Raw genomic sequence first — 22,515 nt, forward strand, 5'->3', positions numbered from 1 at the left:
CTACATTGCTGGACTCCCATGTAGTCGACCATGGTTCGAGTCCTGGACCTGGTGGCTTCAACTCACGTGTGCCCAAGATCCCAAGGGAAGAATGGAGGAGAAGGGATTGCTGTGAGGCCATCCCCCCGGGGAGCGATTTCTCACTTTCTGTCTTTCTCTGTCTTTCTGGCAAGCACATGCGCCCTATAGCAAAAACCTTTCAAAAAAAATAAAAAAGCTTTGGGTTCCCCACTCAGCTTTAGCCAGAGCAAATTCTCTTTTGGTTGATTTCATACACTGGATATTACAGCTGTGAGACTTCTCTGGTTCAGACAGGAAGAGGCCTAGTGACAATCTTGTTCACTGGCTTTTACCTTTACGTTTCACTGTAATTAAGTACTAAAGTAATTTGCTATCTCTTTCAAGTCTTTTCTTGTACCCTAACAGTTGTTGTTTTCAAACAGTGGTTGAAGAAGTGGATTAAAAAGTGTGATGATGACAGTGAGACCTCTAATTGGATTGCAGCGAACACAAAGGTTGGTATTTCTGTCAGTGACTCTTGGTAGTGAAGCTGGTAAGGACAGGTGCATCAGCATGGACAGAGCACTAGTCCACTTAACTGTAGGCCTCCCTCGCCTTTCCCTGTTCCCCAGAGCGATGCCGTTCGTGGCTGTCCTGTACTGGAAGAGTTTGTTTAGAGTACTGGGCACTGTGCTGGGGCATGCGGTGCCCTGCTTTCACTTTCTGCTGTTAGGAAAGCGGTCATTTCCTACAGAGAAATAGCTGCCCATTTTCCTGGTCTGGGTTTTTTTCGTGATTGCCTGGTGGCATACAAATATACAGTTTGTTCCACCTAGCTTGGTTCTGTTTGGTTAGTTGTATTTCTGTCTTAAATCCCCAGGGTCTTTTACTTTTTCAGAGTCACTCTTTTTTTTTTTTAAAGGATTATTAATTTAATTTTATTCATTATTATTTCTCAACCTGCTACATGGCATATGTTTTCTCCAAAAATAGAGAGAGAGAGAGAAAGTGAGAAAGCAAACTAGCAAGTCCAGGGATTTGAATCACAGTCAGCCAGGAGGGAGTACAGCACTTTAACCATCATGCCACCTGCTGGCCCCCAAGAGTCATTATTTGGGAGCAGGATTCAAACAGAGTAACTGAGCAACTGTCAAGTTTTTAAAATTATGTAACTGACCTATGCTTAATAGAATAGTTTGTTCAAATCTACTTCTTTTTCTTTTTTTATTTTCATTTATCATTACTATTATTATTTTCCAGTTTGATCAGAGAGGGACAGAGAAAGAGAGAGGGGGGGAAGTGAGAAAGCAAGCGACCAGGTCCGGGACTTGAACTGCGATTCACGATGTGGGAGTCCAGCGCCTTTAACCACTACGCTGTCTGCCAGCCCCCAAATCAACTTCATTTTAACCAAGAGACTTGACTTCTGAGAAACAGAAACTTTTGCAATAATGTGGGTGTCTCTTGGGTTTTTGCTTTTTAATATTTTGAAGTATGTTGCTCATGATACTTGTTTCAAAATTTCTCCCAAATGCAGATAATCTCAAGTACCCCTTTGCTCTATTACTAAGTGATAAGCAAACATTGGAATCCCAACTGTGTACCCCTAGTCTATTAGTAGAAACTTGAACAAATAGCAAATGTAACTCCATTCAGTCTTGTGTCCTATTGGTTCTAAGTGACTTGGATATTCATTGTTCGTATTGTCTTTCACATATGAAAAGGATATTTTAAAGAGTTCTGAGTTATATTTTCACTGTTCCTTCACTTAGTCACAGGACAATGCTATGAGTAAGGCATGCTTTTAACAATGACAGCCGTGCACAGTGTTAAGTGTGCATCTGACATACTTCCGTGTAAAACAGCTTTCTTCCAGAACATATTAGCAGTAAAGCAGTGACTTTCTGTCACATAAAATAAATGCCCTAATCCTTAAGGAACATCCTTTAGACATTAGTATTTTTGTGTTCTCTAAAGCCATCATGATAAACATAACTTGTATCAGTCCAAGAAAACCATGCTAAATATATTATAGAATCAGGAATTGGTTGTTACGTTTATGGTTTTTATTTTCTTCGCTAATCATTTTTGGAAAGTTGAAGATTCTCCCACCTGATAATGTTGATTAAAGTCCCAGGATCCTTAAATATGTTCTATAATACAAGTATTTAGGTTCGGGCGGTTTTATTTCACTCTTTTGATTAGACAGCCTTCCTTCTACATGTAGATAAATCCCTTCAGATGCTGCAAGCCCCTAAGGTGCTCACAGTAGAGAGTGGAGGCCTGTGCGTGTTTGGCTTTGGTTAGTAGGTAAATTCCAGGGACGAATGACAACTCGTGATAACAGATTCAGCTACTCAGTAGTTTTGATGTGAAACCAGTTTTCTTGAGAGGATTTCGAAGCTTTTATTTATCATGTTATTAGCTCCTTAAACAGATGTGCAGATTGTTGATGATATCTTAGTATTTGGAGGGCTTAATGCTATTTGGTTAATTATAACCAACTAATGTAGATTGAGATGTGTTTTATGACTAAAATTTTCTTCATTGGGGAATTCTAACATTTCTTATGTGAGTGATTCCAAAAACTGTATTTTAAATATTATTGCCGCATTGCCCTATGAAATTACCATCACCCAGTGCATGGCTTTTCTGTCAGTGACAGTCCACGCGCACAACAGTGGTCCCATAGGATTACCGCTGATCGGTGTGGAGTGTGGGGGAGGCTCTCCGCCCAGGTGTGTGCCAGTGCATTCGTGATGTTCATGCGGCAGCAGAGTGGCCTGACGACACAGGACTCGGAGCATGTCCTTTTGCTAGACAGTGCACAGCTGTACTATAGTTGGTGAGCAGTGAGTATGTTTCCCACAAAAGGCCAGAGTGCAGATAATAGCCGAAGAGGGGCCAGCCGGTGACCTGGTGATTAACAGGCCAGATCCCACATGGCCAACTGCATGGTTCAAGTCCCAGCAGCTTGAAAATCATCCCAGGTGCTTGTGTATGCATGCCCAGAATCCCAGAAGGAGAGGGAGAGATGGAGGAGAACATACTGCGGTGTGGCCATTTCCCAGAGGAAAGTGCTTTCCGGTTTTCCCTAGCCTTTCTGTGTCTGTTTCTCTGGCAAACACTATTTGGCAAATTTTTAAGAATAAGACTGCTAGTGTAATGACTGATGCTACCCCCTTGGATGGGGTTATAGACATCAAAGACAGCAAATAGAAATATATCTTATTTATACTTCAGAAAAAAAATAATAAGGTTGATTGTATTTTTCAGAAGCAGCAAACAGCAGGTCTACAAGGTCGAAACTTTGGCTTACTAGCCAGTCACAGAATGAAAAGGATTCGGAAGAAACGGTCTAATGTGATTTCTTGTAGCACAGTTGTAAATGAATCACAATGACAAGAATCTAAAACATGTATAGTTGGCAAAGGACAGGTTGGAAATTCAGTAGCCACAAAATGAATTTACCAGTCAAGGTCCCATTTCCTGCTTGCCCTGCTTGCAACTCTAGAAACAGTGGTTGAAGAAGTGGATTAAAAAGTGTGATGATGACAGTGAGACCTCTAATTGGATTGCAGCGAACACAAAGGTTGGTATTTCTGTCAGTGACTCTTGGTAGTGAAGCTGGTAAGGACAGGTGCATCAGCATGGACAGAGCACTAGTCCACTTAACTGTAGGCCTCCCTCGCCTTTCCCTGTTCCCCAGAGCGATGCCGTTCGTGGCTGTCCTGTACTGGAAGAGTTTGTTTAGAGTACTGGGCACTGTGCTGGGGCATGCGGTGCCCTGCTTTCACTTTCTGCTGTTAGGAAAGCGGTCATTTCCTACAGAGAAATAGCTGCCCATTTTCCTGGTCTGGGTTTTTTTCGTGATTGCCTGGTGGCATACAAATATACAGTTTGTTCCACCTAGCTTGGTTCTGTTTGGTTAGTTGTATTTCTGTCTTAAATCCCCAGGGACTTTTACTTTTTCAGAGTCACTCTTTTTTTTTTTTAAAGGATTATTAATTTAATTTTATTCATTATTATTTCTCAACCTGCTACATGGCATATGTTTTCTCCAAAAATAGAGAGAGAGAGAGAAAGTGAGAAAGCAAACTAGCAAGTCCAGGGATTTGAATCACAGTCAGCCAGGAGGGAGTACAGCACTTTAACCATCATGCCACCTGCTGGCCCCCAAGAGTCATTATTTGGGAGCAGGATTCAAACAGAGTAACTGAGCAACTGTCAAGTTTTTAAAATTATGTAACTGACCTATGCTTAATAGAATAGTTTGTTCAAATCTACTTCTTTTTCTTTTTTTATTTTCATTTATCATTACTATTATTATTTTCCAGTTTGATCAGAGAGGGACAGAGAAAGAGAGAGGGGGGGAAGTGAGAAAGCAAGCGACCAGGTCCGGGACTTGAACTGCGATTCACGATGTGGGAGTCCAGCGCCTTTAACCACTACGCTGTCTGCCAGCCCCCAAATCAACTTCATTTTAACCAAGAGACTTGACTTCTGAGAAACAGAAACTTTTGCAATAATGTGGGTGTCTCTTGGGTTTTTGCTTTTTAATATTTTGAAGTATGTTGCTCATGATACTTGTTTCAAAATTTCTCCCAAATGCAGATAATCTCAAGTACCCCTTTGCTCTATTACTAAGTGATAAGCAAACATTGGAATCCCAACTGTGTACCCCTAGTCTATTAGTAGAAACTTGAACAAATAGCAAATGTAACTCCATTCAGTCTTGTGTCCTATTGGTTCTAAGTGACTTGGATATTCATTGTTCGTATTGTCTTTCACATATGAAAAGGATATTTTAAAGAGTTCTGAGTTATATTTTCACTGTTCCTTCACTTAGTCACAGGACAATGCTATGAGTAAGGCATGCTTTTAACAATGACAGCCGTGCACAGTGTTAAGTGTGCATCTGACATACTTCCGTGTAAAACAGCTTTCTTCCAGAACATATTAGCAGTAAAGCAGTGACTTTCTGTCACATAAAATAAATGCCCTAATCCTTAAGGAACATCCTTTAGACATTAGTATTTTTGTGTTCTCTAAAGCCATCATGATAAACATAACTTGTATCAGTCCAAGAAAACCATGCTAAATATATTATAGAATCAGGAATTGGTTGTTACGTTTATGGTTTTTATTTTCTTCGCTAATCATTTTTGGAAAGTTGAAGATTCTCCCACCTGATAATGTTGATTAAAGTCCCAGGATCCTTAAATATGTTCTATAATACAAGTATTTAGGTTCGGGCGGTTTTATTTCACTCTTTTGATTAGACAGCCTTCCTTCTACATGTAGATAAATCCCTTCAGATGCTGCAAGCCCCTAAGGTGCTCACAGTAGAGAGTGGAGGCCTGTGCGTGTTTGGCTTTGGTTAGTAGGTAAATTCCAGGGACGAATGACAACTCGTGATAACAGATTCAGCTACTCAGTAGTTTTGATGTGAAACCAGTTTTCTTGAGAGGATTTCGAAGCTTTTATTTATCATGTTATTAGCTCCTTAAACAGATGTGCAGATTGTTGATGATATCTTAGTATTTGGAGGGCTTAATGCTATTTGGTTAATTATAACCAACTAATGTAGATTGAGATGTGTTTTATGACTAAAATTTTCTTCATTGGGGAATTCTAACATTTCTTATGTGAGTGATTCCAAAAACTGTATTTTAAATATTATTGCCGCATTGCCCTATGAAATTACCATCACCCAGTGCATGGCTTTTCTGTCAGTGACAGTCCACGCGCACAACAGTGGTCCCATAGGATTACCGCTGATCGGTGTGGAGTGTGGGGGAGGCTCTCCGCCCAGGTGTGTGCCAGTGCATTCGTGATGTTCATGCGGCAGCAGAGTGGCCTGACGACACAGGACTCGGAGCATGTCCTTTTGCTAGACAGTGCACAGCTGTACTATAGTTGGTGAGCAGTGAGTATGTTTCCCACAAAAGGCCAGAGTGCAGATAATAGCCGAAGAGGGGCCAGCCGGTGACCTGGTGATTAACAGGCCAGATCCCACATGGCCAACTGCATGGTTCAAGTCCCAGCAGCTTGAAAATCATCCCAGGTGCTTGTGTATGCATGCCCAGAATCCCAGAAGGAGAGGGAGAGATGGAGGAGAACATACTGCGGTGTGGCCATTTCCCAGAGGAAAGTGCTTTCCGGTTTTCCCTAGCCTTTCTGTGTCTGTTTCTCTGGCAAACACTATTTGGCAAATTTTTAAGAATAAGACTGCTAGTGTAATGACTGATGCTACCCCCTTGGATGGGGTTATAGACATCAAAGACAGCAAATAGAAATATATCTTATTTATACTTCAGAAAAAAAATAATAAGGTTGATTGTATTTTTCAGAAGCAGCAAACAGCAGGTCTACAAGGTCGAAACTTTGGCTTACTAGCCAGTCACAGAATGAAAAGGATTCGGAAGAAACGGTCTAATGTGATTTCTTGTAGCACAGTTGTAAATGAATCACAATGACAAGAATCTAAAACATGTATAGTTGGCAAAGGACAGGTTGGAAATTCAGTAGCCACAAAATGAATTTACCAGTCAAGGTCCCATTTCCTGCTTGCCCTGCTTGCAACTCTAGAGGCGAGATTGCTTGGGTTTGGCTCCTGGCTTCATTTCCTTACCTGTGTGACCTTGGACTAGCTAATTTTAAGTAATAGAGAAAAGTACTGTCTGCCTCAGCTTAGCCATCCAACACATGGGAAGAGGAGCGGAGGGCTGGGAGTTGATGCATATCAAAAGCTGACAGCAGTGCGTAGGGGTTAGGAAGTACTCAGTAATGGTTTCTGGATAACACGAGGGAGCATGGTATATTTACATGAACAGTATAATACCTCCCATAAAGCTACTGTTGCCACATACATGATTAGAAGTACTTAAGATAATTTGTCCCTCATCCTCACTTTATAAAATTCTTTGAATTGTTGTACATCTTAAAAGCCAGTAGCAGTAATGATAACAGCTCTTTTCTAATGATGACTTACTAAGCGTTCACTGTTCTATGTGCTTTACATGTATTAACCACAAGTATGGTATTTAAAAATTGCATTAGTACTGGCTTCTCCTCAGTGGTAGTAATACGACCCAGTGTAGCATTGACACCAACTTTATAGTTTCTCTTCATAGGAATGCCCCAAATGCCATGTCACAATTGAGAAGGATGGCGGTTGTAATCACATGGTCTGTCGTAACCAGAACTGTAAAGCAGAGTTTTGCTGGGTGTGTCTTGGCCCTTGGGAGCCACATGGATCTGCCTGGTAGGTTGGGGAAATGAAGGGAAGAATGTGTGCACATACGTACGAAATATATGCTGGGTGTTATGAATAAGGGTCTTCTTCCTAGAGATGCCTAACTTCTGAGAATGAAATAACTAAACGTGGTGTGTGACCAGTGTCACGAGAGGTGGATACGAGAGCGCCACAGAGAGGGGTCAGTTAGGCATCTTACACAGGAGGTAGCACCTCCTCAAGGTGAGCTTCAAGGAGGACGAGGAGTTCATCACTTGAAAAAGTAGGGGGAGTTGACATTTTAGGACAAAGGCAGCGTCAGGTGAGAGCAAGGCCACACGGTCTAACGTGTCTCCCTCGGCCCAGCCCGACCTGCAGGTGTGTTTTATTCGCCCTGCACCTTGTTAGTCAAAAAGTTTGTCCCGGAGTCTAAAAATCTGGAAAATTGCCCAACAAAATTGTATTTTTAGCTTCTCTGAAACTTAGGGCCGCTGGCAGCAGTCACTTGTACCCGAGTGTCAGCCGTTGAGCATCTGAGGGCTTTCGCTCTGCAGTGTGATCCGTTTCTCCCAGACTGAGCGTCACAGTCATTTGCACCTACCCCGCGGCACTGCTGTTTTTCACTTAGTGACACTGCATGTTTTTGTTCCATGCATATTGTTATTCCTTTGGGAAAGTGCAAGTTAAACTGAGGATGCTTTGAGTTTGGAGAAAAATGGAACATAGCACATTTCTTAATAAAAATGTAAATAACGTGCAAGTGGCCTGATTCGCTCATTTGTGTTAGCCCTGTGGGCATTTGGGCTTGTGGCTCCTGCTCAGTTGTGAGGAGTAGGAAAAGAGCTAGAAAGCTGACTGGGGACCTAAAGTAGTTTGCTATATCGTAAGAATTGTAAGCGGGGCGACATAGGAGGTACAGTTTAAACGAGAATATGTTATGTGCTTTACATCAGTTCCACCTCAGTTCTAGCTGCTTTGTAGAGAGTGATGGGAGGGAAGATATCACAGGTTCAAGACAGGGCATGCAGTCTGATTTGGGACAGTGGCAAGTCCCCCTCCCGGTTTCATCGCATGTTTCATCCATTGCATTAGGCAGAGGAATAGCAAGAAGGATTACTTTCCTTTCTGGAACTCATTCTGAACCAGGTAAAAACGGATTGGTTAAGGCAGAAGTAAAGTGATATTGTCATTGTTAGAACCCCAGGGAGAGGATTTGGTATCTGGGGATCATTACACAGGTGCTCTGGCTCTCGCGAATGTCGGCGGCTGGAGTGTTAAGAGTGTTACCAGGAACTAAATTTACCTTACCTCGTGTGAGCAAGCCCGGGTAGTGGGAAGGGGGAGGCGAGAATTATTAAAAATATAAATACGTTTATGTAATGACATCTGTAATCCCAATTCAGATTTTAAATGAGCTGCATTGAAACCTGATCTGGGTACAGAACACAAGTGGTGGGTGCAAGAAGGAAGAATGGGCTGTCCTTAGGGGATGTTAGGGCACTGCCTGTGTCTTGCCTTTTCCCACACCCATGTCACACTTGGGTCATGCTGTTTCCCTGGTATAGCTGAAAATGTCTCCAGTCCTCAAAATAGCATTCTGAGTAGCAGAATATAACATGAATTGTAAACATTGCTCTCCTTAATGATACTAGCAGAGTAGAAGCCCCAAATTAGACAAAGCTTATAAATAAAATGTGACAAAAGGAAAAATGTAAAGAATATGCTAGATGGGAAAAGAGGTATTAATTGTTGACCAGTAGTGGTCAAAGATAATGAGCTTTGGGCTAGGTTCAGTAATTATTGCCAAGAAGGGGTTCTAGTACAAACTGGAGAGAACTGAGTGATACATTTCCTGACCTAGAGGAGCTGCTGTCTGGGTTACTGTGAAAGTTTGGAACCGATGGACCAATGCTGGTTATTTCTGAGTAATCATGAACAAGGGAGGACCATAGACTGGAAGCAAACAAAACAGTATACAAACTTTGTGATTGATTTCACAAAGGACAAATGAACCACATAACTTAATTTTGCTCTCGTGTGTAATTCCAGAATCAAATGATGGTTTTGCTAGGATGATGGGTTGGGATGTTCTCTAGATTTCACCGAGGTATTTCTGTGTGGTTTCTGACGTTGTGGCGAGGCAGTGGATGTAGGCAGGAATGTTGGAGTAGATGGAATTCTCATTTCTTGTAGTACAGGTAATGGACATTTGTCTTCCTTGTGGAACGCCTTAAAGGCTTGCTGAAAGGTGTTTTGCTTGTCTCTGTTTATGTAAAAATCTTATGTACAATTTAGGGCAACATCAGAGAGGCATTGAACATAATGACCCTTAAAACCTGGAGATCTTAGCCAACTGGAATAGTAACTCCAATTTAATAAGATTGAAAATAAACTTCCATTCTTCCTTTAGCTCTAAAAGGTTCTGAAGCCATGACAGCAGCATGTGAGCACCATACTCCTTGGTTATGGGTGACCCTCAGTTGGCACGCCTAAGATTAGCCCAGCTCTGAAGCTCTAGTTCCTGACCCTGAGTGTGCCAGGTCTTGTTCTTGTACTCAGTGAGGGTAGAAATAGACACTTCAGAGGTGCTGGAAGGGGTCGAGTATGAGCAAGTGCCTGTACGGAGAGAGCATGATCGGCAGTTGCTTTGTAAGTGAGGCATAGTCCCCAGGGCAAGGAAACACCTGTCTTGTTCATCCCCACTCTGAGCCGGCTTCTCTGGGCAATGTCTCTCCTGTCACCCGTTTATGTGTCCACTTTTCGGTGACTCCAAGAAACGACCAGAGCTCATAAAACACATAGCACAGCATCTGTCCTCTATTGGGCTGTTGACTAGGGGTCCTCATGGGCTTAAAAAAGAGCAGATAAGATAAATTTGGAAAATGGGGACTAGGATGGGTTTGCAGAAAGTTCATGGACAAATGGAAATAAAGAACAAGTTTCTTTTGGTAGGAAAATCTTATTGAAATCTATGCATAGATTTTTTATAATATACATTTTCCATGACCTTTTTGAAGACCTCTTATATTTGACTTAAATAACAAATAACCTAGGAAATAAGATGCTCTCTTTCTTTAAAAATTGAGTTAGTTCAAACTAGTTGGTAAATGGAAGTTCTGGAGTGCCGGGGTTTTCTAATAAGTGAGCTAGTCTGGAATGGGCTGATGGCCTCAGGAGGAGGGGAGGCCCCCCGCGGACCCTGGGTGTGACTTAGGTTCAGTAACACCGCCACTCCTGAGGAGCCTCAGCAGTTAGAGGTATCTTACAACAGGAGCGCCCTGGGCATTTTTACACATCAGTTTATCTGCTGTGAAGTGTTGGTTCTAGATCATCTCTAAATTGAGGTTAAAGTTCTGTGATTTGTTCTCTTCTCATTGACTTACGACTTTATAGACTCGTTCTCATTTACTTAAAGGTACAACTGTAACCGCTATAATGAGGATGATGCCAAGGCAGCCAGAGACGCACAGGAGGTGAGTACTTCTACGGTAGAATAGCTGTTAAATATGATGTATTGGGACCAGCAGGTGGTGTGGTGGTTAAGGCGCTGGATACTCCCACATGGCCAAGCACAGTCTGAGTCCCTGGCTAGGGCTCCCCCCGTCGTCTCGTTTTTCTGGGTTTGTGTGATGTCAAATGAAAATGAATGATAAATAATTCTTTAAAAAAATAGGATATATCAATACATTGCAGATTCATTAGAGAATGATTTGTTGGGGAATAATTTAGCAGAATTTTTCCATTCTGAAAGACTTGTGAAAAGATGCTCCAATAAATACGAGGTACGTGTTTCCATTTACAGAGGGACTCTTATTCTATCAGAACAGAAGCATGCTTATATTTTCTTTCCTTCAGTTTCATTAGTTATGCAGTGTCCAATTTCAGGCTTCAGTATAATAAATATTTATAAAAGGTGATTATAAATATAAAAGAATATATATGTATGGCATTTGTCACATTGTTAGAAGTGGAAGTTCCGTCTCACTTTTTTTTTTTTTTTAAAGAGGGGAAAATAATAGTTTGTAATTAATCATGATGAGTTATTCAGACTTTTTTTTTTTAAAGAGTGGAAAATCATACATTGTAATTAATCATGATGAGTTATTCAGACTTGCTCACACTATCCAGTTGGGTAGATATAACATTTGTTGGAATTAATTTGCTGTTGATAGACTGCTATATGACTGGGTGTTTTTTTTAAAGAGTGGAAAATCATACATTGTAATTAATCATGATGAGTTATTCAGACTTGCTCACACTATCCAGTTGGGTAGATATAACATTTGTTGGAATTAATTTGCTGTTGATAGACTGCTATATGACTGGGTGTTTTTTTTTGGGGGGGGGGAGAGGTTTTTGCTATAGGGCACCTGTGCTCCACAGAAGTTTTTGCTATAGGGCACTTGTGCTCTCCAGAAGGACAGAGACAGAGACAGAAAGTGAGAAATTACCCCCCACGGGGGATGGCCACGCCGAAATCCCTTCTCCTCCATTCTCTTCTCAGAATCTTGGGCACGCACACACATGTACCTGGTGTGAGTTTAAGCCAACTGGTCTGGGAGTCAAACCACGGTCGACTACATGGGAGTTCAGCGACATAGCCATTACGCCAACTGCTGGTCCCTGACTGGGTGTTTTTTAATGGATTGTTACAGCACTTCAGTTCATGTGATAAGTTGTTCTCCCACCAACTTTCTACATTTTGGCTATAGCAGACATTCATATCTATAGTGTATCATGTTTTAATTTGCCTAGAATGGCTTGTCAATGTCTTATATTTTGCCTTGTTTTCCTCAGTAGCCTGGTTACAGTTAAAGAAATACTCTTCAATGCCAATTTTTGCCATTTCCCAAATGTAAGGCCTGAAATTAAATCTCAGTTATAAGGAATTCATTCAGATGATCTAGAGTGGGTTTTTTTTTTCTTCCCCTTTCGAATACCATCAGATTTTTAGGCACATTTAAAAATTCTTTACTGTTTAAAAATTCCTGGGCCTGCTGAGATCGTTTCATTTCCCCACTCCACATATGCGTGCCAGAGATTGAGAAAGCACCCTCCAGTAGGGTCTGGCAATACTGCAGTCCCCCCACTTCTCTGTCCTGCTGTGACTGGGGGCACCTATATACCGGGTCTGTTTTCAAGCTGCCAGGGCCAGATTTGAACTGCAGTTGGCTATGTGGGGTCCAGATCCCTTAGGCCATGGGACCAGCTAGTTTGTCTTGTTTTGATTTTTAAGTTAATTTATTCATACTGGAAAAGGCGTGTGTGTGCGCGGGTGCACGCTGAGAAGGGGCTGTCCCGTCACAGCATCTGTGAACATGGGAGCAGACGTCCTCTCAGCATGGTGACAGTCCCTTTGGATGTGTCCCCTGGAGAGGGAGGTTTTGGAGCCCATGGTAGGTCTAGCATTCATTCTTTGAGGAACCAGCAAATCATTTTCTGTGAGGGCTGTGCTGATTAAATTCCCACCAGCAATATGCGAGAGTTCCCTTTTCCTCACACCCTCACTAACACTTAGCTTTATCTTTGTGACAGAAGCCATCCTAACAGGTGTGAGGTGAGGGCTTGTTGTGGCTAACGTGTGCTATAACCACGTGCCCTTTGTCTTCCTGTTGGGACAGCGGTCCAGGGCAGCTCTGCAGAGGTACCTGTTCTACTGTAATCGCTACATGAACCACATGCAGAGCTTGCGCTTCGAGCACAAACTGTACGCTCAGGTGAAGCAGAAGATGGAGGAGATGCAGCAGCATAACATGTCCTGGATCGAGGTCCAGTTCCTGAAGAAAGCAGTCGATGTCCTCTGCCAGTGTCGTGCCACACTCATGTACACTTATGTCTTCGCTTTCTACCTCAAAAAGAATAACCAGTCCATTATCTTCGAGGTAGGAGGAATTCCTGGAGGGGGGAAAGCCCACCTGTGTCATAGGACAACTTGATCTTCCAGAGATCAGATAGAGTTTTTTTTTTTTCCAGAATTATTTTATTTAACTTATTTATTTTTATTTTTCAATTTGACCGGAGAGGGACAGAGAGAGAGAGTGGGAGGAAAGTGATAAAGCAAGCCACCAGGTCCGGGACGTGAACCATGATCAACCATGTGGGAGTTACCATGTGGGAGTCCAATGCCCCTAATGACCATACCACCTACCCGCCCCCAGATAGTTTAAAAGGTTCCTACCTGCTCAGAAAATGTGGGTAAACACAGTATTTATTAAAAAGACAAGAGAAACTTCTATTTCTTACCCTAACGCACATTTAAGTAGACATGGGGCAGCCAGCTAGCAGTCAAGTATGCAGCTCTGGAACCTGCACTGGGCTAGGGCCTTGACCTCGTTACTTAGTGTTCTATTGATCTGGAGTCGTATTACTAAATCTCTTAATTCTAAGATGAACGTTATGAGGTTTAAATGAGACAGTCCGTGGAAGTAGCTTATAAAGCACCTGGCACACCTTAACTTCTCAGCGAAAGGCTTTATTTGAACAAAATTAACCTACTGAGTCGTTAGAAAAGTCACGGCACATTTTTGCATAGAAAATCACGCCATGATTTTTCTGACAGTCTAACATTAGAAGTTAATATGGTGGTTACTTTTGGTGAACAAGTGATGACTGAAAGGGGTTCTTTTTAGCATGAAAGGTTTTGGAAGTAAAGACGCTCAGTTAAAATTGGTGCATGACGGGCTGGCAGGCGGCATAGTGGTTAAGGTGCTGGTGCTGGATTCCCACACTGCTGATTGCAGTCTGAATCCTGGACCTGGCACCTTGAAAATCACAGGATGCACATTACATGTGTGCTCAAAGTCCCCAAAGGAGCATGGATCGCGGCATGGCCATTCCCTCCAGGGGGTGATTTCTCTCTTCTCTCTCAATGTCTCTGTCTCTCCAGCAAGCATATACACTCTATGGAAAATACCTTCAAAAATTTTTTTCCGAGGGAACCAGCAGTTAGCGTAATGGCTATGTCACTGGATTCCCACATAGTCGACCGCGGTTCGCGTCCCGGACCCAGTGGCTTTAAAACTCACGCTGGGCGCGTGCCCAAAATCCTGAGAGGAGAATGGAGGAGAAGGGATTGCGGCGTGACCATCCCCCCTGGGGGGTGATTTCTCGCTTTCTGTCTCTATGTCTCTCTCTCTCTCTGTCTGGCGAGCGCACACGCCCTATAGCGAAAAAACCTCCCCCCCCCCAAAATTATTTTTTCGATGCATGAAACCTTGCTTTCCATAGAGTAGACAGTACGACTGACAAGCAGATGGGAATTTGGGTACAGTGAACAAGTGAATGGAGGCTAAAAAGTTAATCTTCCAGCAGTGTTGAATAAAGAAGCAGGTGCAGCCAGGTCAAAGCAAGAAGAAGTTTCTGAGTTTTCCAGAGTTTTTGAGTTTTTATCTAAGAGCAGCTCTCATATCTAGGAGATGTTTTAAGTCCTTTCAAAAACTGTACTGGGGCCAGCAGATGTCATGGTAGTTAGGGTTCTTGATCCCAAATGGCTGACTGGGACCTGGCAGCTTGACAAACACTCCAGGTGTGTATGCCCCAAATCCCAAGAGGAGAATGGAGGAGAAAGGATTGCCATGTGACTATCACCTGTGAGGGGTGATTTCTTACTTCCTGTCTGTCTGTCTCTGGTGAGTACACACATCCTATAACAAAAACAAATGAAGGAAAGTTGTAGAAAGAGAGAACAAGCGGGCATGAAGAGCTTTATAGGAACAGTGAACTACCTATAAAAATTACAGAAGCAGTGTTGAAAGCAGTCTAGTCAACAAAGCAGCAAAAGACTGTTTAATCTTTAGGCTTTATTTATTGTGTATTTTCCTTCTTGCAGAATAACCAAGCAGATTTAGAGAATGCCACAGAGGTGCTTTCGGGCTACCTCGAACGAGATATTTCCCAAGATTCTCTGCAGGACATAAAGCAGAAAGTACAAGATAAGTACAGGTGAGATGTGTTTTAATGGTGATTGAGCAGAATTTCCTGACAGTGGCGGCCTCGTCCCCTCAGCACTCCGGTTCAGTGTGGTGATGCGGGTTGAGCATGCCCACTGCTGAGCTGCTGCTGCATCTCTTCCAGATTGCTTGTCGGTCAGATGGTAGGTGCCGTTGGTACTGCTCACTCATAGAGAGGGTATTCAGCCACTTATTCCTGGCTGGTTCTGCTTCCATTCCGTTTGAACTGTTGAGGCGCCACCCTTGGGGAAGAAAGAATGCAGCAAGGGCAAGTGGCCACCTGGATGAGGGGAGAGTAGGATGCTGGACCTAGCCTGAGAAGCCTGGAGGGCATGGCTGTCAACAAGTGAGCTCTATCAACTTAACTTTTTCTTTTTTCGAGTTTTTATTAGTTTTTTTTTTTTTTTTTTAATCACTAAGGAGAGATTCACTTTGTCCTAGGGGTAATATGTCACTTCTTAAGCTAAAGATAAAATGTTTCATTTCTCAGCATCAAGAAATCTTTCCCCCAGCATGTGTTTTCATGGCAAATGCTCAAATCTTTTTAATGTAGTAGGAAACTTGGGAATTTGGAAGACTTGGAGTTCAGGCCTCAATAATATTTTTCACTTCCATCAGCCAGCTGTAGCTAACACACTGTGTTCATAGTCTGTTTGCAGTTAACAGCAATGTTGTAGATAAATAACTCATGAAATTACTTTTTTCTGAAAGGGCTTATCTGTAGAACTACAGTAGCAAATAATTGATTTCTAGGGCCCATTGGTATTTCTAACACTTCATTGCTCTAAAATTAATTTCTTAGGACTGAGTATCCTGGGTTTCAAAAAATAAAAATACTGTTTAAATATTTCAAGCATTTTGATGTGTCTGTATGTCTAGACCTGAAAATGTGCCTATGAAAAAGCGTTTGTTCCAGGGCCCTAACATAAACAAATTGCTCTCTCTCTCCTTTTTTAGTTGTCGGATACTGACAACAAATGTGTTTTTCTCTTATTACAGATACTGTGAGAGTCGGCGAAGGGTTTTGTTACAGCATGTGCATGAAGGCTATGAGAAAGACCTGTGGGAGTACATTGAGGACTGAGCATGGCCCTGCATAAAATGAACTCTGAACACTTTTCCATCTAGAGTGCTCATGCAATTAAAGCAAACACAACACACACAGACAAGGAGGCACTGAGCCTGTTCCGACACCGCTGGTCTGTAGTGCCAGAGTTCTGTTTTGTTAACGGAAAGTTTAAGTAAATTATATTGTAATAAAAAAGGTAGATAAACCATTGTACAACAGTATTCTAGGCCGCCAACAAAAGTGTGACAGACACACTAAAAGCCCTCCAACTTTAACTTGTAACGTAGCTTCATTCTCAAAGCTGACTCCTTTTTCGTTTTCTTTTTTCTGAGTGTAGTACAGTTACAGTTTCCAGCAGCTCCTTGACACGGCTTTCCTGTCCCAGCCAGCCATTCTGTTGTACTTTGGTGAAGGACCTCTTCTCCTCCCTGTCCTGCACACACAGACACACCCACACACAGACTGACTCTCTTTTTCTCATACTCCAAGTCATGAGTGAATGATGATTATTAGTTCCTTGCAAAGAAAATTCTCGGGATGGAGAAAGGGTAGGTAGGCAGCAAGAGGATTAAACAAACAAAAAACAAAAAAACTTTGTATATGACTTTTAAAACAAGAGGACAACACAGTATTTTTCAAAATTGTATATAGCGCATATGCATGGACAAAGCAAGCGTGGCACGTGTTTGCATAATGTTTAATTACAAAAAATATTTATTCTTTAAAAATCTTCAAGATTATGTCTATTTGCTGTGCATTTTCTTTCAGTTTGCTTTATCTTTCTAGGGTTGGGGTGGGGATAAAAGGTGTATTGGTTTAGCACCTCTGGAAGACCTACATAGAGCTCTCCGATTTCCCTTTCCTGAGGTTCCTTGGCCCTTTCTGGTTTGGGTATGTCTGTGGATGGCCATGGGCCTCCTGCCTCGAGTTCTCTCTTGATCAGGGACAGGGAGGGCAAGCTTGGACTCCATCCATGGCCTGGTCAGCACTGCAGCCAGGAGTTGTGTTGCTGCAGTTCCTGGGGGATCGGAGGCCACGAGGCCACGGGCCTCTACCCACGCTCTTGTGTGCCAGGTTACGCACACAGCCACAGATTTCCCAGGCCCCTGCCACATCCAGAGGAGGCATTTCCAAATTTCTTTTTCTTTTCTTTTTTTGTTTTCCCATATTTGCTGCTTTGAGCCTTTTAAGATTTTAAGTTATGGCTCATCTCTCACCCCTTCTCTAAGTTAGGGTGTCAAATAGAATGTTTTTGCTTTAAATATAAATAAATAGCCATTCACTTAGTCTCAGATTTTGGATTTCAAACTGGCGGATACTGATATTGCTCGTGTGTGTTGCCGTGGGTTCAGTTTGAAGGCGAACACCCCTAGGACATGATATTCTCATCTAGTGCATTTAAATAGGAATCACCAAGTTTGCTTCTTTTCTGTTGTCAGCAGATAGAATTAATAATGCATTTTAGCTGTGATGTCCATTTTTATGAAATTTCTACCAAGAGCTATGTTAAAAGTAAAGGATGGTGGTGGTTTTATTAACTCTATACCTGTTTAGACCATTCTAGCTTTGGTCATTTTCAACAGTTAAGCATCCCTAAATCTGTCAGTTTTATATAGGAGTGCAGAGTGAACTAGGCAACTAGATTAAGAGGTCTGACTAGGAAATGCCAGCTTTGGCCGAGGACCTCTTTGTCTTCCTTGAATTGCCTGTGCCTAGGGAGTGTTTACCGCGTGCGAGGCAGCTGTGTCTGCTCTTGCATCGTACATCCTATTACTCCATTGGGAAGTAGGCCCACTTTCCTCTGGCCTTTTGCCTAAGTTAGGCTTTGCTGAGTCAACCCTACTTTTCCTTTTAGAAAAGGTTGTTACCTGAGATATACTCACAACTGTTCTTCTCCCATCAGAGATCAGTGAGTGTTTGCTGAGTCTATTATGCTGCTTTCCTGAACATGTGTCGCTTTAGGATCGACTTTACCTGGACCTTTGCTCCTTCCTTCCCTTGCCACCTCAGGTGCACATCTGAACTCAGCGTCCGCTTCTTCCATGTTCTCTTTTCCCCTGCACCCCTTCTCCGCCCCGTTCTCCCATTTGTTTGACTTTATTTCACTTTACACAACTGCATCAATCTTAAAGGACATTTATCAAAACTAAGGTTTTTTTTTTTTTTTTTTTTTTAAGAGAGAGCTGAAGTTCCTTTCCCTGGTAACTTTGAAAAGCAGCCAGAACCGCTATCTAGATACATGTGGCTCCCTTAAAATGCTTTGTGTATGTGTGGTGTTTTTAAAGAATCTTAACAGTTAACTTTGCAGTATCTAGGTTTGAATGTCATAAATCCTCTTTACGTGCTCCCCTTGCAACAAGTACCCCGAAACAGTGTGTGCACTCCACGCAGTCCGCCCCGCCTGCGGAGGAACAGTGCTTTTTAGAGATGCTTTGTAGTTTCCGTGTTGGCATACTAGCTGAGGGCGTTGCAGTTGTGAGTGCACCCCTACTGTGTATAGATCAAGGTAACCCGGCCTTGTTCCACTTCCAGGCTTTCAACAGCTATCTCCATGTTTGACATGATCCTCAGAGTTAATTGCTTTCGATGTTAGTAGCTTCTGTGCCCCCAGCTGGATCGGCAAGCCATATTGTGTGACAGCTTCCCTGTTTCACCCACCGAAGTCTTTCTATCAGAGGGCTCTATTCATAGTCAGCACCAGGGTCTCCCTGTCTTCTCGAGGTCAACTGCATTGTCTTCTGAAAAGTGCATGCCTCGCTGGAACAACTCAATCAGCAGCTGACGGACTTACATTGACTTCTAATAGAATTTTGATCCAAAGCTCAGGACACAAACCGCAGTGGTAAAATCGAGTAGCATATAATACCATCAGACTAAATTCTGTATATTTTGCTGCAACCCAGGTTGTATGTGTTTTATGTGTGTTTAAATAAATATATTAAATACACATGTGTATACATACACACATACACAACAGATCCAAGACTGACTTGATTTGAAATGGTTGACTCTTCAGTGTATTAGGTGGTTCAGTCATGACTGAGAAATGAAATGTAGCACGAGAGAGAGAAGGACTTAATGTACAATGACACATTCTTTTAGCTACAGATCCCGGTATAGAGCACTTGGGGATGGGATGGGGAGGGTTGGTGAGACAATCAGATCGATAAATTGATTCAATGCTCCTAACCCTGTAATTTTGTGCATAGAGCACCCTGTGCTGTGGAAATAACTGTTCTTAGATTTTCATTGTAACTGGACTGTTCAGGTTGCCCAGAGGGAAAGAACATTCCTAATTCTAATAAAATAAACTTTTATTTTGTTATTCCATTAGTTACTTATGTTTATTTATAGTTTAAAAACGACCGTAGGTGGCTAACAGCCACTTGTATTACGTGCCTTATTCACCGTTCCTGTTTAATATAAAATGTCGAGATTTGATTGTTTCTTTGCAGGGAACTGTGAATGAGACTACCCCCAACACTTAACTGGGTTCATGAAGCCTTAGGAGCATTTTCTAAAAGCTTGCCAATTACGTGTCTTGACCATTGAATTCAAATGACTGGGTCAGCAGGTGGCATGGTGGTTAAGGCGCCAGATCCCACATGGCTGACTGCAGGGTTCAAGTCCTGGACCTAGTGGCTTGAAAATCACACTAGGCTTGTGTGCCCAAAATCCTGAGAGGAGACTGGAGGAGAAGGGATTGCAGTGTGGCCATCCTCCCTGGGGAGTGATTTCTCACTTCCCCCCTCTCTGGCATGCATCCTGTGGTAAAAAGAAAATAATGGATGTTTGTGCTGCAGTAGCAATACTTAGTATATGCTCAGCACACATCTGAGTGTCAGTTCTTTTAAAGATGAAATATTTTTAAAAGACAGTTAACTTCAGAGCTCTCTCATGTCACTACCGTTAATACTCACTCTCAGAAGCTGCTATCCCCTGTAAGGGGGAAAGGAGAATTATCTTTAGAAGGTTCCAAAGTTGTAGGTATTTGTCATCCACATTCTAGCAAAGTCCAGCTTTTAGGCCAATTTAATTTGGTCTTCTTTGGATCTGTAATTATGAGAGTACATTTATCACTGTAATCTTCAGCATTTTGACTTCTATCACCGTCTAAAACAGTGGAGTCAACATCACTCTGTTTTTCAGAGAAGGAAAAGTAAGGCTCATTGAGTTGAACTAACTTGCCAAAGACGGCACGATTACTTCTCGGGTTGTCAGACACTGTGCTACCTCTTCGTATCATGGTTTCTTTTCCTGGTCTCGGAATGACCTAGCACTCAGTACCATGGAAGGTGGTTCTTAAACTGTAGGGGTGTGCTTTTAAATCACAGCAAAGACTCTCTGAAGTGTCTATCACTGCTACCATTAGAGGATTGTAAACGAGACTTCAGAACATTATGGACAAATCGAATTGCAATAGGAGTTTATTTTGGTGCAAAAGTGAAATCCCTGCATAAGTTTCATCAGGAGCTCTTAGGAGACCCCGTGTATTTTATCTCTGCTCTTTTTCAGCTGCAGTTTCTAACTCACATGTCTCGCCCAATCGTTAGGAACTAGCTGAGTAGAAGAGTAGCTCTTTCCTTGCAGATGACAGCAGTCAGTCTTCATGTACCACATGTGCTAGTTGAGAGCAAATGGTCTAGCACTGATTTGATACATCGTGCACACGTAAATTGCAGTTGTTGGTCTAGTTATTTGTTCACATGATTTTCCAGTGTAAAGAATTGTGAATAGTGTATCAGAACCTGTCACAGGATTTGTTTGATAATGGAAGATGCCCAGAACAACCATATCTACTAGATCTCAGCATTTATCATTGGACCTGGATGACCTTTGGGGCTGTATGAAGACTAAACAGTGAGCATTACGGGAAAATTTGGGGGATAAAGTTGGCATGTGTCTGACTTATCTTAAGGGATTTTCTTCTCTACTTACGGACCCAAGATGAACTATCCAGCTCCGAAAAGCTCAGCTGGAAGTCAATCAGATAGTGCCTACTGTCAGAGTAAGTTGCGGGTTTTCATTTTTTGCTTTTTGTGAAATTAAAACCAATTTTTAAGACAACTCGATCTTTCTCTTGGCTGTAACATTTCAGATGGAAAAGTAACTACTAGGTTTTCTGTGAAAAGCAGTTTTTAGACGAGGGTTTGCTCATTTAGGCACATACACGTGCTTATGTAGGGCCACTCGCAGGGTAAGCAGTTAGTTTCTCATTTTTTTTTTAGAGAGGTTTTCACTATAGGGCACGTGCGCTCGCCAGACAGAGAGAGACAGAGAGACAGAAAGCAGGAAATCACCCCCCGGGGGGATGGCCACACCGCAATCCCTTCTCCTCCATTCTCCTCTCGGGATCTTGGGCATGCATGCACATGCACCTGGCATGAGTTTTAAGCCACCGGGTGCGGGACTCAAACTGCGGTCGACTATGTGGGAGTCCAGCGACATAGCCATTACGCTAACTGCTGGTCCCACCAGGTAAATAATTTATAAGTACATCACTCTGGACTGCCTGTGCTCTTAGAGGATGTGCAAACTGGGCTCTCTAAATTTCCTTACTTTTGAAGTGTTGGCAGTTCACAATATTTTAAGGTATGAGTCAAAAAAAGCCACTGATGGATCAGGACCTTCCAGATTCTGTTGGATCAGGATCTTCCAGATTCCATTAGTCCAGGATTGTCCCATAATGCCACTGTCCATCTGAAACTGTCTAGACCAGTGTATATTGCAATCACTGAGTGGATTTAAGAAAACCAATGCCGGGGCCAGCAGATGGTGTGGTGGTTAGGAGCGCTGGACTCCCACATGGCCAATAGCAGCTCAAGTTCTGGACCTGGCAGCTTGCTTTTTCACTTCCCCTCTCTCTTGCTCTCACTCTCTCGCTCTGTCCTTCTCTGGTCACATTTAAATAAATTTAAAAAACCAAAACAAAAAACTAATGCCTGGCATCTCTCCATGAGAATCATGATTTAATTGCTTTAGATTGTGGCTCGAGCCATTTGTGAGTCCTTGCGCCATCCCTATTCCTGAAACCAGTTGTTCTCCTGTGCAGATGCCTTGGCGACCATGGATTCTAGAGGACTTGAGGCAAGACAGCTGGGCACCCCACAGCGGAAGGGGCGAAAGGACTCGAGGCAGGGTTACAGGCTCGGGAAGAGCTCCCAGGAGGTGCCGACTGAGTGGGTTTCGTGGAGGGGTGCCTCCCGAGGTCTAGTGTGCAGTGCCCTGTTGGTTTTCTGGAAGTGGTTCCCTTGGGGAAA

General features: G+C 42.6%; 1 protein-coding gene across 1 annotated transcript in view; it reads left to right on the forward strand.

Annotated features, from left to right (window-relative positions):
• Positions 1 to 19,583, forward strand: part of ARIH1 (ariadne RBR E3 ubiquitin protein ligase 1) — a gene marked incomplete at its 5' end in the record, with an annotated part of 39,059 nt that extends 19,476 nt beyond the window's left edge. Inside the window, 6 exon segments of the mRNA XM_014583734.2 lie at positions 444 to 515; positions 7,137 to 7,267; positions 10,653 to 10,710; positions 12,859 to 13,119; positions 15,066 to 15,178; positions 16,186 to 19,583. Coding sequence (XP_014439220.1) covers positions 444 to 515; positions 7,137 to 7,267; positions 10,653 to 10,710; positions 12,859 to 13,119; positions 15,066 to 15,178; positions 16,186 to 16,270 — 720 coding nt within the window.
• Between the last annotated feature and the right edge of the window lie 2,932 nt (positions 19,584 to 22,515).

The sequence above is a fragment of the Tupaia chinensis genome, unplaced genomic scaffold (assembly GCF_000334495.1).
Source record: "Tupaia chinensis unplaced genomic scaffold, TupChi_1.0 Scaffold144682_1, whole genome shotgun sequence".
Lineage (NCBI taxonomy): Eukaryota > Metazoa > Chordata > Mammalia > Scandentia > Tupaiidae > Tupaia > Tupaia belangeri.